At 49.8% G+C, this 12474-nt stretch overlaps 2 protein-coding genes across 2 annotated transcripts; both read left to right on the top strand.

Moving 5' to 3' along the window:
- The first annotated feature begins 2756 nt into the window (after positions 1–2756).
- Positions 2757–3861, top strand: LOC100547060 (ribonuclease CL2). Its single transcript, XM_003205601.5, has 2 exons — positions 2757–2895; positions 3334–3861. Exon 2 carries the CDS (start codon positions 3340–3342, stop codon positions 3775–3777), a length of 438 nt encoding a protein of 145 aa, XP_003205649.1. The 5' UTR covers positions 2757–2895; positions 3334–3339; the 3' UTR covers positions 3778–3861.
- Positions 3862–10605: 6744 nt separating this feature from the next.
- Positions 10606–12474, top strand: MBOAT4 (membrane bound ghrelin O-acyltransferase MBOAT4). Its single transcript, XM_003205623.5, is given in 3 exon segments — positions 10606–10724; positions 11119–11325; positions 11538–12474. Coding segments are annotated over 3 exon segments (1263 nt in total).

The following is a 12474-nucleotide window of genomic DNA, read 5'->3' as shown; positions in this document are numbered from 1 at the left end:
AAATAAAATAAAATTAAAATTAAAAGGGGGGGAGGGAGGGGGAGCGAGAGGCAGCCCGCAGCCAGCTGCTTCCCGGGGGGAGCAGGGGAGGGAAAGAAGGGCCGGCGCCGCCGCCGCCGCCTCCCCTCAGCCTCTCCCCGCCTCCCGCGCAGGCGGGGCGGCCGCCGGAGCCGGCACCACAGCGTCGCCGTGCGGCGGAGGGGCGCAGCGCCGCAAGCCGGTGCCGTCGCGACCGCTGGTTGGGGGACTCTCTCCTCAGGCCGCCCGGCGGAGGGATCGCGCGTAGTGAAGCGCCCCCACCGCCCTCCGCGGCGCCTGCGCACTGCGTCCGCCCGCCCCTCGCTGGGTGCGGGTTATGGTGAGCAGTCGTAGCTGGCTGTGAAATGTGAGCTGAAAGCAGCCTCCAAACAATAAATAAGACTTCCTCGCAGCTTGTTTTTTTTTTTCTTGTTTTTTTTTTTTTTTTCCCCCATCTTTAGTCACCCCGTTCTTCTGTAAAGCAGACAAAACATGGAAGCGTTCAGATTTCCCGTAGCATAAATCTGGCAGGGAAAGGTGTGATATATAAAGTCCTGGGACTTCATCTGCACTAAATACTTGGCATGATGTCCTGGCACCATGAGGACGCACAGCAGCGATGCACTGCCAGAGGCTGAAATTAAGAGAGCACAAAGCTCAGAGTAAAGGCAGCATGTTTCCTTTAAACTCCTTTCTGCATCTAACTGCTAGCAGTTAAGACAGCACACAAAGGAGTAAGCAGAGTGACAGAAGTCAAACACAGAATGGCTGGGGTTGGAAGGGATCTCAAAGATCGTCCAGTTCCACCCCCCCTGCTCAGGCTGCCAGGGCCCCATCCAGCCAGGCCTTGAACACCTCCAGGAATGCAGCTGTGCAGTGCCTCACTGCCCTCTTAGTGAAAATCTTCCCCCTGATGTCTAATGCAAATCTCCCCATCTTTAGTTTAAAACCATTCCCCTATGTCCTATCATGATCTGGCCATGTAAAAAGTTGATTTTCCTGCTGCTTATAATCTCCCTTTAAATACTGGAAGGTCGCAACACTGAGGTCTCCCCACAGTCTTCTCCAGACTGAACAATCGCAGCTCCCTCAGCCAATTTGATCATCATATAGCCATAGAATCATTTATCTAGCTTTCTTCAGGGCCCTGCCATTTAAGGAGCTATGTTTTGGGAGTCTGTAAAGCTGTTTGGGTTTTCCAAAATCAGTAGTTTCTGGCAGTGATCCAGTGAAAGTAACCAAACTGACGCTCACAGCTGGGAAAATTCTGCTGGAGGACTGTCTGGCACTGTCCTGAGATCATTCCACTCCTGAGATCATTCCACTCCCACAGCTACGCAATTCTAGTGTATTGTGGCTGTTTGCTCCTGGGGTTTCTAATAAGGCCCTTCCCAGAAATTTTCACATGTCGGTGTGCGGCATATCCTCAGATCAGTAGCCTGTGGAAATGATGGTTTGGTGGGAACGTCAAGTGCTAACTTGGTGCAAGAGTGCCTTTTGTTCCTCTTGTACGAGTATGCCCTCAGCTGGATGCAATTACAGTCTTTTGTTCTCAGTAACAGCAGGAAGGGACTGTTGGAGCAGCACCCAGCTGAGCTGAAAGTAGTACAGTAAACTAGTCAGCTACCAGGGGACTGATACTCCTTGCTAAGGAAACCCTGGAGGCTGAGGAATGAATCACCTGGAGCAGGAGGGACCTTGCATGGTGGTCAGTCAGAGGTGAGGTCTCCCATTACCTCTTTGAGCAATAGGGATTACTGCATTGTATTCATCCAGACCTGCTGTGCCTGGCACATGGGAGGGGCAGAAAAAAAAGGAAAAAGAATAAGAGATGGAATCAGAAGAGGGGAGCCCTCACTCACCACCTCTCTCTGAGCAATGGCTCTCTTGGCAGGTGAAACCCACAGGTTTATCTCCACTTGGGGAACTCACAGTAGGTTTTTGATGTGCCTGGGTCTTAAAAATGACATTCTGCATGTCACAGGGCTTTATCGTGAAGTTTGGTGCACCGGAGAGTCCTCCAGTTGCCTTTCTGTGCTTAGCAGTTGTCTCGTGAATGCCTTGCAGTTCAACACAAGTTCCTCCAAGTTCATTTTGCTTGCCCAACACAGCTCTGAATGTACTCGGGGACCTTCAAGTGCCTTTCTCTTTGGCCTCAGGATTCTCAGAGTGTTTTCCTGTGCACATCAGTGACTTGCGATCTCTTTTGTTGTTTTGTCCACAGTCCTCCCTGGGCATTTCCGTGCATTCCTAGGATTTCCGAAGTCCTTTTCTGCTCAGTTCAGGGCTCCCATTTTGGTGGTCCAAAGTCCTGCAAAGCCCGTTCTGTTCAACCCAAGAAATTCACAGCATCTTTCTGTGAAGACTCAAGGTCTTCCGAGTGCCCTTTTCTGTGTCCTAAGGGCCTCGTTATGACATTCATTGGGCTGGTAAGGGCAGGAGTGCCTGAGGTAGAGTCTGTGGGACCTGAATGCTTCAGGAGGGGGCACCTGTGTGCAGCCCCAGGCCATAAGCTCTGTGCTGTTCACTGTGCTCGGCATCCTATCCTGTGCATAGGGTCCAGGCTTCACCAGGCCAGAGCCTTACTGTATGGTGAGATGGGCAGGGGGCACCTGAGGGGATGTGTGCAGACAGTCACATGGTTAATTAATGATTATTTAATGACCTTGGCAGAGAGGGGGGTGGTGTGAGGGGAGTGGGGCCTCATGAATGCTGGGTTCCCCCCACACACACTGGACTTTGCTCTTTGCCTTGTCCCTCCTCCTGGACCTTTGTCTTTTGGGCTCAGCTGGGACAAGTATAAGAGCAGTGCAGAGGAGTGGGAGGGACCAGGAGACCCTGAGGCCAGAAGAGAAACGGAGAAACACAGAAGTTCAGGTGAGGGATATGCAAGGGACTAAAATATTTGCAGGAAGAAACTGTAAGGAACCTGAGCATCTAGTAGGAAAATAGTGGTATGGAAGAGATCCAGGTATCTGAGGGTGTGGGGGAACTATAGGGGATCCAGATGTCCAAAAGAGACGTGCAGTAGAAGATGAAGGTTCCTGTGGGATGCAGAACTGTAGGAGACCTATTATCCTTGGGATGTTCTGTAGGGAATCTGGGCATCTGGATGGAATCCACAGATGACCTAGGTGTTCAGGGGACTTCTGCAGTGGACCCAGGTGTCTGAGGGGGCACTTCTCCTTGCATTTGAAGGAGATCTGTAATGGACCTCCATATCTGGGATGGACACTCTACGGGGGACTCAGGTGCCCAAGATGGGGTTTCCAGACAGGGCTCCAGCAGTCCAGGCTCTGACCCTACTTTCCACAGGTACCCATGGCAAGCTGGATGCTATGCATAGCCCTCATACTGACAGCAGTGGCAGGAGCTGTGGGAGAGACCCGCTATGAGAAGTTCTTGCGGCAGCATGTGGACTACCCCCGGACGCTCGGGCTTATGGGACACCGCTACTGCGGGGTCATGCTGGCACGACGGCAAGTGACGGCCCCAGGGAGGCCTTGCAAGCCATCCAACACCTTTGTACATGCACCAGCTGAGGACCTGGTGGCCACCTGCACCCGCCCAGCCGACTCAATGGGGTTCCACAGCACCTCAACAACCATGGACATCACAGCCTGCCGCCTGCGGGGTGGAGACACCCGGCCCCCTTGCAATTACCGGGCCCGGCAGCTCCATCACCATGTGCGTGTCTCCTGCCTTGACGGGCTGCCTGTGCACCTCGCTGGCACCTATGCGTCTGTTAATGAGTCTTGAAATGGGGGGCAATGCGTGGAGAGATGGATTCCCTCCCTTTGGGCAGGGGCTGCATTAGGACCTGCAATAAAAGAGGTGCCACAGGCCTGGGCTCTGGCATCAGCTTCTGGGGGGACTGTGGGACCCTGCTCCCCTCTGGGTGTCCTTGAGCCCCCTTGGGTGCCTCCGACCCCATTCAGGATGGTCATGGCCAACCCAGGTTCCCCTATAAACCCTTACCTTCTCCCAACCTCCCAGGTACCCCTTAGTCCCTTGGGTGCCTCTGACCTGTACTATACCCTGTAGACTCTCCACCTTGTTTTTTTGCCCTGGCGAGCACTTCACAATTCCCTTCAGTTCCCAATAGCTTCTCCAGGGTTGCCTTAATCCCTGTATTCAACACCTTCCCCAGTTATCCCGACCTTGCGGATATCACACTGTGTTCCTGAGTACCCATAGTCCCCATAGTGTTTCCTAACTTCCCATGAGCCTTGTAACAGAGGACCCAGTTTCTCCCATGGCTGCCCCATAAGACCCAACACGCTCCACAGTTCCCTCCACCAGATGTCTCTGACCCTACCTGGGGTCTTTGTGGGGTTGAGGCAGTGCTGGAGCCCTCCAAAACCCCCATGGCTGAAGCCATACACAGACTCCAAAGTCCTCCACCCCCCATACAGTTTGTCCTATCACTGGGCACCACTGGAAAAGCCTGTCATCATTTCTCCCCATCAAGTACTTGTACACACTGACAAACTCCCCACACATGACCCTCCTCCAAGCTGAAGAGTTCCAGCTCTCGGCCTTTCTTCAAACAGAGATGCTCCAGACCCTTCATCATCTTCATGATGTTGGGTTCTAGGGTGCTCGGCACTGGTTGCAGCACTCCAGTTACGCCTCAGCAGTGCTAAGCAGAGGAGTAGAATTACCTCCCCCAACCCACCAGCAACACTCCTCTTCATGCAGCCCAGGAAGCAGTGGTCCTCCTTGCCCTGGTCCTATTGCCCAGGGAGCCCAGAAGACTCAGATAGAAGTGCTGACATTCAGGTGTCATGCCACTGCAAAAAGGCCACTGAGAAGGCCAAGAAATGCAACAAATGGTCTTTTTGATCAGTTTTAATTGGACCCTGTCCAAAATTACCATGAGTGACTCAAGTTCTCTTTGTCTGGAATTTAGCAGAAAGGCAGAGGCCCTGTAGGCCTCCATGAACTGGTAAGCTCGAACTCTCGGCTGTGCTCTCTTGAGGAGAGCTCTACTCCCTTTACACTAGAGAGGAATTTAGATATTTCATCATCACTGAATCATAAAACTGCTTAGGCTGGAAGAGACCTTAAAGTGCATTCAGTTCCAACCCCCTGCTGTGGACTGGCTGCTACCCACGGGATCAGGCTGCCTGGGGCACCATCCAACTGGCCTTGAGGACCTCCACATCCACCGTCTCTCTGGCTGGCAGGAAGGGATCTCTGCCTGAAAGGGAGCAGGAGGAAAGTATGCAGCCCTGGACCATTATTTCCCACCACTGGCATAGTCTCTGGGACTTGCATCCACAGTCTCTCTGGGCAGCCTGTGCCAGCACCTCATCACCTTCTGAATAAGAATTTCTTCCTAGCATCTAACCTAATCTCCACTCTTTCAGTTTAAGGCCATTTCCCCTTGTCATACCACTATCAGTCCCTCTCCTGCTTACAAGCTCTCCTCAAGTACTGCAGGGCTGCATTGAGGTTTCCCTGGAGTCTTTTCTTCTCCAAGCTAAACAAGTCCAGCTCCCTCAACCTTTCTTCATAGGAAAGGTGATTCAGAAGTCTGAAGCTCTTCATGGCTGTCCTCTGGACCTGCTTCTACAGCTTCAGATCCTTCTCATGCTGGTCCCCAGACCTGGATGCAGCACTGCAGGTGGGGCCTCATGAGGGTAGAGGGGGACAATCACCTCCCTCACCCTGCTGCCACTCCTCTGTTGATGCAGCTGCAAGCACACATCACTGGATCATGTCCAGCTTTTCGTGCTGCAGGACCTCTAAGCTCTTCTCTGCAGGGCTGTTCTCAGTGCATTCTTCTCCCAGTCTGTGTGGAAAAAATACAGATCACAGCCTGAGCAGATGACTAGCTCATGAGAATCGGCTCATGCTCACTCAGGAACACAAGTAAACTGCCTTTAGCTTCGGAACGTAACTAGAAGAAACCTGTTTGTGAGAAACTGTTCTGTCGCTGTATCTTTGCTTTCTGTGAATGACCTTGTTTATCCTGATACACAATGCTTTATTGTCTCCCGCTGTTACAAATATGGCCACAGGGCTAAGGGTTTGTGTGGACGTCTTGCTGGCTGGCCACCGCTGGTATCTGCTGGAGGAAACCTCAGGGCAGACACTCTACCAGTTGTTTGTCTCTGGCTATTTGAGTACCTCTCTATTAAACTTATAAATGTTAACTTGCCTCCTTGTACTTTCTTTGGTAACCCTTACACAGAAATACTGGTGCTTTTGCAGTACAACACATACCTGGGATTGCCCCGACCCAAGTGCAACACCTTCACTTGGCCTCGCTGAATCTCATTAGGTTCCCATGGGTCCACTCCTCAAGCCTGTCCAGGTTCCTTTGGATGGCATCCCTGCCTTCTGCTGTGTCAGCTGCACACTCAGCTTGGCGTCATCAGGAGACATGCTGAGGGTGTGTTCAATTTCACTATGTCACCGACGAAGGTGTTGAAATGCACAGGTCCCAAGATGGACTTCTGGGGCATTAGTGGCATTCCTGGCCCGGCAGCTTCTAGCAGATCCCCTGCTCTAGCCTGCTCTCTCCTGGCCACTGGAGGAGCTGGATGGGCTGGCAGGAAGGGATCTCTGCCTGAAAGGGAGCAGGAAGAAAGTATGCAGCCCTGGACCATTATTTCCCACCACTGGCATGGTCCCTGGACTTACATATCTTTTATCTGAAAAACTCTGTGGTCAGCTTGAACAGAACCAACACAGAGTACAGTCTTCAGTGAGGTCAGTCTCTGTTCTAAAAATACCAAAGCCTTAGGAGGAGCAAAAGGATCTGTCTCCATCTGGCCTTGGTCTGAAGGAGAGAAAGGAATTCCTGGTAAGATTCTGTCTTGAAAATAAACCACCTCCTCTGCCATTGAAAATGGGAAGGAAAAAAAAAAAAAAAAAAGCCACTTGAGGGCAGCACAGCTCCAGCAAACAGGCAGAGCTTCTCAAATCCTCAAATCTTCAAGATTTCCTTCTTTAGGAAGCACATCTTCAGACATGTCCTCTTGCATTTATACGAAGCAGCACATACACCTTTCTGTCCATCAAAAGCATGCCAATTGCCACTTGCTGTCAGAAATAGGTTTGAATTCCTGAAAATATTTCTAGTTTTGTCAGGCTTCTGATTTATTTGTCTTTGCCACCTTCTCTCCATACCCAGATGAAGTCAGCAACCTGGATTTGTAAGGTTCTGTAGCTGTACTGTTTAAAACAGACCAGAAATTTTATGAGCAGCCTTATGCTGCTAATACAGAAAACAAGCACGTGCACATTTTCGTGGCATCACCTGCAATTTTACCAGCTCCAATTTCCATGGTAAATTGAATGATCTTAAATGACTCAAAATAGACCCTCTAGTTTTAAGTGAAACTTTCAAGGATCCATTGTTTTTGAGGACAGAGAAACTGTGAGATTTTAAATCTTGAGACAAAAAGTGTTCCATGTGGTAGGGGCTAGCAGTGCATCCCTCAAAGTCTCTAAGCTGTATTCGGCATCCAGGAATCACTTACTACCTGCATGTGCACAAGAAGACTTACAAAAGTACTGCTGAACAGAGCACACGCACCAAAGTGAGATTTGGAAATGGAAACTACACGGAATGTGTTGTAGAATTAAAGTGCTCAAGTATTGCAGGACTTAACCATCAAACCCAGAAGACCTGAACACTGTGAGAAAACAGATCTGGTGCAACATTCTGTCTAACTCAGCCCAGAGGAACGCACAAACTCTTCCAGCTTACAGATAAAGAATATATAGTTACCTGATTACCTTCCTTCTTCCCTCCCTTAGCAAAAGATTGTCAACCTAGAAGTAACCCAGAAAACACAAACACTGGAGCAATCTCTCTAGTGAACAGGAGCAAAGACATCTTATAGAAGCTATCAGACTTACTTAAGCTCCAGACAGTGACTTTGAAGGAGTTGGTTGTGGCTAGTCTGCAAAGGAATATAGTTAGTCTTGCTAAGGTTTCTATGCACACCTTTTTGGTTATACCAGGCAGATCACGTCTGCACTGTTTCAATGACCTATTCTATCTGAAAAAGAGTGTATAAAAGCTTGGGTTTCTGGCAACACACCCTGCAGATGTCAGTAAAAATGAGTACATGAGTAATGAGGGTGCCTATTATTAGTGTATTTTGTTAAGTGATTGCCCAGTAGAGACATCTTGCAGCATTCTTTATGAAAGAGCCTTCCACTTGCCTAGTTTCCCTAACTTCCAACTACATCCATATTGGCACCCTACTGACAGATGTCCCTGTACCAGGGAACAGGAGTCACCAGCCAGAGAGACAGAGCTCAAAGCTACATCACTATCAGGTAGATGGAGCTTTCTCAGACCTCTGCGAGTGGGGCTGCAGCAGAATCGTAGAATCATGAAGGTAGGAAAAGACCTCTAAGATCATCCAGTCCAACCCCAGCTCATCCCTACTGTGCCCAGTGATCACAGCCCTCAGTGCCACATCCTGTTTCCTGAACATCTCCAGGGACAGTGACACCACCAGCTCCCTGGGCAGCCTGTGCCACTGCATCACTGCTCTTCCTGAGATTAATTTTTTCCTAATATCCAACCTAACAATCAACTTCTGCACTATCCTTAAGCTACTGGGATGCAGCCTTCTGTCCAAGGAGACAGAAAGGTCTTTGCCATAAGTAGCCATGGGCTATTTGCAGGTAGTGGTCAGCAAATCTGCAGTAACAACAAGTAGCAAAATAACTGCGTGTGACTGCTGCCTGCAAACGGAAGAATTTTTGCGTGCTTGTGTTTTAGTCAACTAATGCATTTGTTTATTAATTCCATTCTCATTTAGGCACTTTCATTTTCCGCTTATCAACTGCACATATAAAGTCTCAAGGTTTCCAATTGATTCTGCTCAATAATGCTACGGGGAGGCAGAAGCTAGCCTCTTGTTTTGTGGATGGGAAAATCCAGGTTGCCCAAGGTCACAGAGAAGGTCTGAGGCAGGGGCTCAGTCCGGCCTTTCTAAACCTCATTTTAACAGCTTCCCTTCCAATTTATGTGTATTCTCTAGAATAAAGTCTTCATTAAAATAAAGATGGTTTTGTTTTTGATTCGTACCTTTCATTTTGTAGTGCACCCTGCAAGTTAGTATGTGTGAGGATCACATCTATATCCTACATATGTGTAAGATCAGTATATGTTACATTACAATCAACAACCAAAGCTGTTCCCTAAGCAGTATATTTCACTAAGAAAGCAGCCATGAACTTTCTGGATACTAGCCCAAGAGTAATATCCAAGTCGTATCTGCTCTGATTTCATGCCCACAGCTTGCTCTGACAGTACTCAGCCCACTTCTTCTCATTTACTGTCAAATCATTGTATCTTCAGACAGGAACCATATTGTTGCTTGTTTAGCACATAGAAATGAAGCAAATGAAGCTGTCTCATAGGTTTCCCTATGGCTCACATGCTCACTATAAAATTACCCTTCCACAGTCCAGCAGCTAGCATTACAAAACAAGAGGCACTAGGCCAAGTATCACGTTTCCAATGCTACGACGGCTTCTCGAAAAGCAGTAACATTTTTTCAGAACCATAGCAGTGAATTGCTTAAATAGACACTACAAAGGCCTTGAAAAATATTTACTCTGCAAACTTAGTTTTGGGCTCCGTGGACTTGGCAGGATGAGTCCCATGAAACCAGACTGTTGCTGCATGTCATGCATGCCAAATGTGGCATGGAAAAACCTTCTCTCTATCATATATGAACTGCAAACACTTACTGACTTGCTCTTACAAACAGTGCAAAATGAGAAGGCAGTTCCTCTGCAGTATTCACTCTGAGCCATTTTTTTCTATGGGGTTTTGGTCCCTGCCTTCTTATAACCAGAACAGCCATCCAAACAATGAGGTTAGCTTTCCAACATCATGGTGGCTTGAAAAGCTCAGTGAAGAGTGGAATAATTCATAGAAGTTTTAAAATTAAAAAAATCATTTTTTATGAGAGCAGGTTTTTCTGTAATATTAAGCACTAGTTTTGCCCTATTTACTATAAAATAGACAAATCTAAGTATTTTAAATCATTCATCTGAGGAAGGGTAAAACCTTATTTTTTCTTCCTCTCTCATTTTGTCTTCCAGTGGGAAATTCCAAGGTATTTCTCTTTGCAGTAACACTCTTCACATGCCTAAAATAAAGCAGAAATCCATTCAGTTTCCCAGCCAGAGCTGGAAAGAACCACAGCTTTCCATAAAGGGCTGAACTGAGAAGTAGCCAAGAGAAAGGGCTAAGCCAGGATATACCTGAGGATTTTGCTCTGAAGTGCATCCCAGCATGACACATTTGGCAGCTTAAAAAGGCTCTTATCTCTCTCCTGGCTCCTGCTGCCTTCAAAGCATGTGGTAATGGCCCAGGCGTCTGGCAGAGTAAATAACCAACCCCAAACTTTTCCACCTACACACAAACCTTGGGACAGAGGTGCTTCAAGGAGCCAACACTAGTGAATGGGAAAACACATTCCTCTTCCTGTAGATACCTTTGTTTCCATGGCTCTCTTCTTTTTGTGCCATGGTCCTGCCGCATATGAACCAGAGCCCTTGGCTCAGTCCCTTCTCCAGGGACTGGAAGAAGCAAGGTTCTCAATGCGCTGGGCAGACCTGCTCATCCTTCTCCCTGCAGCCTGGTACCAGCTGGCAGCTTTCCTCTTCGCTGCTCTCTTCCATTACCTCTGTGCTTTGGGGCAACTTTCTCTGATTTCCCGGTACGTGGTCTCCATCCCTTCTGCCATACCAAGGGCAGTTTGTGTCCATGGGTACTTTCTGGGTCTTTCCTGGCTGTCCCCAGTCCCCTCTTTGTGCAGAAGGGCCAGTTCAGGGTGGGTAAAGCTACAATAGCCAGGCTAGGCTCTCTTGCATTGCAAGAGGTGGGTTTACCAGAATGAGCACACAGGCAAGAAGAGCAGAGCAAGGAATTGGGACTACCTCTAGTGTGACATGGATAGGATCTGCAGGCCAGGCAGGACCTGCTTTGCCTTGCCCCATTGTGGCCCTGTGGAGACTGCACGTTTCATACTACACTGTACTACTAACACCAGAGCAGGAACTCCAAGCTACATTTTTCCCAAAGTTGTCCAAAGGGCATCTGGTCTCTTCTAGGTACATCTTCCTCCTTGCTGGAGGATGTCTCCTTGCAGGCACAGCCATGGGCAGTTACGCCACGCTGCTTCTCATCCCTGCTGTCGGCTCCGTGCTCATGCTCCTCTTGGTCAGTCCGGCTTATGTCCATACCTGTGTCTTCAGCCTCCAGATGTGCTGGCAGACACTCTGCCACCTGGGCCTGGTGCTGGAGCCACAGGACACCAGGTAACCCTCCAGCATTGCTTCCCTCCCTCTTCCACCCTCCCAATTGCTTTGAGAGGAATTGCATGAAATGCTGCTTCATAGCAGTCAGTCCCCCTGGGCCTCCCTCAGCTGCTGTAGCTCTCTGTGGGCATGACAGGGGAAGGTGGGACATGCATGCTCATGCCCACCCTTTGAGAGTCTCTCAGTAGCGCTCAGGTGCCCTCTCCTTCCAGGCCAGCTGTCACCCTCTCTGCAATCATGCTGCTCACTCAGAAGGTGACATCTCTGGCCCTGGACATCCATGAAGGGACCGTGCTGCCACAGCCTGGCCAGGGGCTGTTGCAGAGAGCCTTGCCTCTGTGTAGCTACCTGCTCTTCTTCCCAGCCCTCCTTGGAGGTCCACTGTGCTCCTTCAGCAAGTTTCAGGCCCAGGTCATGTCTCTGGGGGCCGTCCCCTGCCCGCTGCGGGCTGTGGGCTGGAGGTACCTCGGGGTGCTGGTGCTGCAGGTGCTGCGTGCATGGCTGGAGGGCTGGCTGCCCTGCATGCAGGGCTGGGCCAGCATGGGCCACATGTGGGCACAGGCCTTGCTCTTCAGACTGGCATACTACTCGCAGTGGGTGCTGGATGAGGCCCTCCTGGAGGCAGCAGGCTTTGCGGCAGCAGTGGAGCAGGGAGACCTTTCTGGCCATGACCTTTGGACACTGGAAACCACACATCGCCTGGCTGTCTTCTCGAGAACATGGAACAAGAGTACATCCCTCTGGCTGAGGAGGCTGGTCTTCCAGCGCTGCCCAGCTCAGCCACTCCTTGCCACTTTTGCCTTCTCTGCATGGTGGCACGGCCTTCGGCCGGGCCAAATCTTTGGTTTCCTGTGCTGGGCCATCATGGTAGAAGCTGACTATCGAATCCATCCCTTCCTCAGCTCCCTGGCCACCTCCTGTGTTGCAAAGCTCTTCTATCGTGGCACAACTTGGGTCTTCACACAGCTCATCATTGCCTACATCCAAATGGCTGTGGAGACGGAGAACTTCTCCATGCTCTGTCTACTCTGGACATCCTACAACAGTATCCTTCCCCTCACTTATGGCCTCGTGCTGCTGCTGCTGCTGTTTGCTCAGAAACCAAAGCAGATCTGAGCTTGTCCTGGTCTAACTCGATTGACTGGCTAG

The sequence above is a fragment of the Meleagris gallopavo genome, chromosome 4 (genome assembly GCF_905368555.1).
Source record: "Meleagris gallopavo chromosome 4, MGAL_WU_HG_1.1, whole genome shotgun sequence".
NCBI classification, from domain to species: domain Eukaryota; kingdom Metazoa; phylum Chordata; class Aves; order Galliformes; family Phasianidae; genus Meleagris; species Meleagris gallopavo.
This window is presented reverse-complemented; position numbering and strand designations above follow the sequence as displayed.